The following is a 6,000-nucleotide window of genomic DNA, read 5'->3' as shown; positions in this document are numbered from 1 at the left end:
AAATTAACTACATATATGTTAAAAGTGCTAGTCTATTCAAATCATGAAAGTTTATTACCAAAAAAAAGTTTTCCTTTTTTTTTTTCAAACTTCGATTCAATTCTTATTATTTCTAGCACTGCAACTAAATACTCCTTTGTAATTTGTTCACAGATACTTTAAGAAAAATATTTAATTTGATTAAAAAACTTTGCTTCAATTTTTATGACCCTTTATTTTTTCAAAGTTCTTTAAACTCAGAACAATGTTTATATGTTGCGTGAGTTGATTTTGATAAATTTGGATCCAAAAGTATACCCGTTGAAAGATGATTCAATTCAATTCTCTTTGAAAGATGTTATTCGCCCTTCCAAAACGAAAACTCTTACATCTTTTTCCTATCGTAACGGGTACTAAGAAAATCATTAGTACCGGAAACATTAATTCAATACTAACAGAACATTGGCATCAAACGTGTTAAATTATCAAATTGCTATCAAAACTTGAAAGGTGTGTTTCTCAGAAACTGAGTTTTTTTTCTTGAAGTTGAAACACTGAGCCAGAGACTGAGTGTTTCACGTATCATAATACCCGCATTGATATTGCTTGTTTGATGGAAATTCAACAAACAGATATAATTGTAATTATTAAGTTTAAAAAAAAAAAGAAATCTCCTCTTAGTTAATCGTGATAAGACTTTTAGTTAATTCAAAATTACATTAACGTTTTTGAAATGTATTGAAAACAATCAACGACAAGTAGTTTAAAGGCTGTTCTACAATTTTATTACATGTTTGTTGAGCGCAAGCAGTTTATCGAACCGTTTTTCAAAACCCCCCTCTAAAAATAATCAATTCTGTTCTCCGAGAAATCAGGGAGGACTTTTCAAAACAAGTTTCCTTCTTTGATAATTTCAATGAATCGTTACTAATTAGTTCAATGAGATGACTAACTGTTGGTTAGCGACCTACGGTTCATTCAAACGATCATCTGAAAACCGCATTTTAAGTACATAACTGTTTTATGAAGTCAAATATATTACGAAGTTTGCAACGGGCAAAATGAATCTCTGTATATTTAGACGGTAGGTAAACAAAACGCGTGTTTCTCATCTCTGGTGCAGCACTTAAAAAACTACACTGCTTAACATTAAAGATGGTTTTTAAAAAATGTACGATAACGCCATGAGGCTAATGTTTGAAAAAGAAAAACTGCAATACACTTTAACATTTAAAAAAAAAAAAAAAATTTTTTTAAAACACAAAATACCTTTAAAAATTAGGTTGGGAAAACATGAACATTCTATGATGTTTATTTCGTTACCATAGAAACTGCACGCCTTTGGAATAATCTGCATGAGTCATTCACAAATCATTTCTTAATGAGCAAATATATAGCGATTGAGATTAAAACTCAAGATTATGACAAGATCGCATGTGACACTATCACAATAGGATCAGGCACATGATACAAAGTGTCTGTATCCAATTTTAAAATATCCCTTTAACATTTCAGTTATTCATTGTGAGCTTAAATTAAAAAAACTTCTCGCTTCAAACAGGAAAAGTCATTTGAATTAAGCCTGTAGGAAAAATCATTTGAAAGAAAATGCCAGCGAGCATGAATAACGTGCAAATAATCTCAATTAAGTTTAACTGTGCAAAGGGGAGATAAAGACACTAAAAACTTTTGTAATTATGTTTTCTATTTTATACCTTCGACATTATAATCATAATCCTCGTGATTGAGCACGAGTTATGCTAGAGTTTATAGGTCGTTGGTTATGCAACATGTACCGCTATAAAAAAAGACAAACTCGCTGATGTTTGTATTTAGACGCAGTACTTACAAAGAAACTTGTTGCTTAAAATGGTGAGGTAGGACAGACTCTTTATAAGTCACTTTTGTAGTTTGTAGTAACTTTTGTAATCAAAACCAAGCGTTTTGCCTGCTACCTAAAAATGTTTCTTTTCTGAAACTACAACCCAAAACCTTGCTTTGCTCTTACTCTACCATAGCACGACATTGATGGGCTGCTTTCTCTTGGCTCTGATGTTAGCTGTAAACATCGCAACTTCTGATGCTCGTAAAGGTAATATATTACGTTTAGTATACTTTAACGTCTATTTACGAAGCAGATCATCATTAAAAATGGATTGTTTTTAAAGATGCGAAAGAAAACAAATAAATCTAGTCATCCATTACTTGGATAAGAGCTGTGAGTTGATAAGCATTCGCAACCGGCGAGTTACTAATGCTAATCAAACAACCTTTAAGATTACAACTCTGTGTTTATAAATTGTTAGATAACTTTGTACTCTTACATTCAGAAAAAAACGATTCGAAAAAACCGGTCCAACCATCGAGCCCTTCGCCATCAGGTAAAATACGTTTAGCCTCTTCCTTTAAAAGCGGTACTCTTAAGTTTCAAGTGTATAAATTATGCTGCGAGTAATTATCAATCATGTGATAAACTAGAACAAAATATGAAACATATATATATATATATATATATATATATATATATATATATATATATATATATATATATATATATATATATATATATATGTATATATATGTAATGCAAATCAAAAAAGATTGTTGCCATTACGTTAAGTATGTTTTAATTTAGTATCAAAAGGAGGTAGATCTGAATCAATAAGACCATCGGCATCAGGTAAATTATGTTCCTACTTAAAAGCTATATTCTGAGTAACCACCAAAGTGCAAAAGCATGCAACAGATAGATATTTGTACTGTTATGAGTTTACATACACAAGTTGCAACACACATATATGTAACTTAAAAAAGGAGCAGTTGTAAATGAAATAAGGGAAGTGTCTTTTAATTTAGCATCAAGAGGCGATAGATCTGAATCAATCAGACCGTCGAGATCAGGTAAAACTGTGTTGATTTTCATTTTAAAAGCTATATTCTGAGTAACCTCAAAAAATCATGCAACACATAGATATTTAAGGTTTTGTATATTAACAACCAAAAGTTGCAACAAACGTACGTAACTTAAAACGAGCAGTTGTAAATGAAATAAGTATCTTTTAATTTAGTATCGAGAGGAGACAGATCTGAATCCGTAAGACCATCGATATCAGGTAAATACTTGTTTAGTTTTCTTCTGCGTGTTTCTTGCTGCTTGAAAATAATCTTCAGTTTGCGATAGCGACGAATCACAAAACGAGTTTTAAAACAAAAACTTGAATATAACAAACAATTTTCTTTTCAGTACACGAGGGAATAAAAACTGAGTCGCATCGTGGTAAAAGTTACTTTTACATGTTTATAAACCTTTTTATCTTCATAAAGTTTGTCTGTTGACATATTTTGCAATTAAATGAAAAGCGAAATATAGGATTTGTAGTAAACAATTTTTTTTTACACAATCATTTTTATTGCAGGTAAAGACAACCATGGACATTGATAATCTCGAAGTTTATGAAGGCTTTTTCTCTTCTGCTCGTTATATTACTTTTGTTCATGAACTTTAAATGTAAAACTACTAAAACAAAATAGCACAAACTAAATGTAAAAAGATTTGCGTATTTTTTTTGTTTTTAACTTTTTTGCCTCTTTTTCCCAGTCAGAAACGTCAACTTAGTAAAAAAACATTTTAAATGGAAAATTAAAATCCTCCACGTCAACTTTAATGTTAGTTAACCGTGCGATTACAGTTTTAGACTCGCCTCTTCTGAATCACCATAAAGAAGTAAGAGATAAGACTTGCAAAGATTTTCAAAACAAATGAACGCGCAAAGTGCTTTTAAAAATCACGATGCGTTCATTTTGAAACTCTTTGAAACTTTTTAGTGTGAATAGCATGGTGTTAAGAAATAGTTCTGAAACGGAGAATAATATAGGAGTACTCTAAAGGTTAGCTCAGAGCGAAGATTTGTTTTAGTACCATGATATCCCTTGTTTTATAAGTGAAATGTGATCTGCTAAATCCACATATGTTAAAATGCCATGTTCTCGATAAATTAAATTAAACCTTTCTATTTCTAAACTTAAGCTAAATTGCTACGGATTTTACTTTATTTTAGAAACCTTGATAATCCTGGTTGCAAGCAACTTTCTTGTTATCATAGCTAGATTGTATGTTATATCTTTTTAATTTTTTTATGACATGCATATCTTTGATTTTTGCAGACCCTTAATAATTTCAATGTAAAATACAATAACATTTGTAAAATTTTACCGGAGTTTACCAAGATGTTTATTTAAGAAAATGATTTGAAGAAGAAATTTAAATACGAATAAATCTACAGGAGATCCTTTAAGAAAAAAATCATTGGGTTATAATAATGAACTCCAGGGGGAAAAATGAAAGATCAGCAACACAGTGTTTATATCATTACATGGAATAACACCAAATCGACTTTGGAGATTGACAGATTTGAAGGTTTGTGATAAAACACCTGTAGATATGAGAGGGAAAAAACGAAGTTCTCATGAAACACCAGGAGAAGTTTGTATAAAAATATTTAACCATATTAGCTCGTAAGATACGAAGACTAGTCATTATTCCAGAAAAACAGTAAAGTATTTGGATGCACAGTTGAATATATAGATGTTGTACGATGCTTTTTGCAATAAGCATTCTGGAATAAAAGTTTCATTTGTTTTCTTCAGGAGATATTTTTAGGAAAATTTTGAAAGACGCTTTGGACGCCCCCCCCCCCCCCCCAAATTAGTTTGCGCAGTAAATGAGAAGAATTAGGCTGCAAAATTAAGTTACCTGTACAACATGAAAATGCTAAAACAATCACTGTTTCAGATATTTTTGTTGTTTTGCAAAACAACCAAAATATCTGAAACAGTGATTGTTTTGGACGGTCTTATAGACTTTGAACTTCTCCCTTCAAATAGTGAAATCAAAATGAGCTTGTCTTAGTCGTAATCAGTGGCGTATCTAGGGTATGGCAGGCAGGGCACGTGTCATGGGCGCCAGCCTGAAAGGGGCGCAAAAGAGGCTTGGCTGCGATACAATAAGCGAGAATTATATAAAATAAATTAAGAAAAAATATATCATATAAAATAAATATATTATATAAAATAAAGTTTGTGTCATCATTTATTAAAAAATTGTAATTAAGCACTTTAAGTGGGGGAGGAGGGGCGCGAGATCGGTGTTTGCCCCAGGCGCTATTTACCCTAGGTACGCCACTGGTCGTAATACATTTAAATGTTGATGTCAACTCGGAGTTGTTAAGTTTAAATAACGAAGCAGAAGTTTGTCGTTGAATTCATACTTTACCTGCTCTCGATGGTTTACTTGCTTCAGATATTTTTTCGTGAACTACTGAAATAAAAAACTTCGTTTTTATCATTTTAATCATTTCTTTTTAGAAAATTCGCGAGGTTAGAATTATTTTGTTCTATCTCATATTTTAAAAGTTGGAAGAAAATGAGTTATTAATTTTAGTAAACCATGATTGCTTTAAAAATACGCTCTATTTTACAATTTTTTTTCAAAATAATTTGTTTAAACATAAGTTATTTAAAGCATAAGTTATTATTTCTTTAAAAATTAAAGTTAAAATTTTAAATAATTTTTACTTTAAGAAAAAAATCAAAACCTTTCTCCCAACGTTTAAACTTGGAGATAGAACAAAATAATTCTAACCTCACGAACTATTTTGCATGTGAATACGGCGATTGAAGCTTCGTAAAGTTAGAAAAAGAAAAATATTCCTTCGGATAAAAGTACCTTCGGATAACAGTTCGCTCTCCTTCAGAGTTGGAATTAGTGAAACATTTTTCATTTTATTTGAACATTTTTTTTTTGCAAAAGTAATAATAAATAATGCATTAAATGTATGTTTTTTTTATTTAACAGTTCTTTTTTAAACGTTCAAATAGAACGAGCTTCGGTACCTGGCTATGTTGACGGCAAGTTACGACCTCTTTTATCATTTTCTAAAAAATATTTAAATATACGAATATAGACATTTATGCAATTGTATTAAAAAATATTTTACATCTAGCTACCATTTATTTACACAA

The 6,000-nt window shown here is 30.6% G+C and overlaps 2 protein-coding genes across 2 annotated transcripts in view; one reads left to right on the top strand and one right to left on the bottom strand.

Moving 5' to 3' along the window:
- Positions 1 to 6,000, bottom strand: part of LOC149888564 (uncharacterized) — a 29,947-nt gene that overhangs the window by 2,114 nt on the left and 21,833 nt on the right. The window lies entirely within an intron of this gene.
- Positions 1,488 to 3,531, top strand: LOC149888566 (uncharacterized). The gene is made up of 8 exons (XM_090088158.1): positions 1,488 to 1,856; positions 1,998 to 2,071; positions 2,310 to 2,360; positions 2,615 to 2,659; positions 2,836 to 2,880; positions 3,048 to 3,092; positions 3,224 to 3,256; positions 3,396 to 3,531. The coding sequence occupies exons 1-8, from the start codon at positions 1,849 to 1,851 to the stop codon at positions 3,416 to 3,418; spliced, it is 324 nt and encodes a 107-aa protein (XP_089944284.1). The 5' UTR covers positions 1,488 to 1,848; the 3' UTR covers positions 3,419 to 3,531.

This window comes from Hydra viridissima, unplaced genomic scaffold (assembly GCF_058129835.1).
Source record: "Hydra viridissima isolate aposymbiotic clone 2 unplaced genomic scaffold, HvirCarnegie_v1 scaffold_5, whole genome shotgun sequence".
Classification (NCBI taxonomy): Eukaryota; Metazoa; Cnidaria; class Hydrozoa; order Anthoathecata; family Hydridae; genus Hydra; species Hydra viridissima.
The sequence above is the reverse complement of the archived record's forward strand: the minus strand, read 5'-3'. Positions and strand labels throughout refer to the sequence as shown.

Excerpts from the sequence above, each read along its gene's own strand:
- LOC149888566 (XM_090088158.1), top strand. Across the intron at positions 2,361-2,614 it reads ATCGAGCCCTTCGCCATCAG|TATCAAAAGGAGGTAGATCT; the intron begins GTAAAATACGTT and ends GTTTTAATTTAG. Across the intron at positions 2,881-3,047 it reads AATCAGACCGTCGAGATCAG|TATCGAGAGGAGACAGATCT; the intron begins GTAAAACTGTGT and ends CTTTTAATTTAG.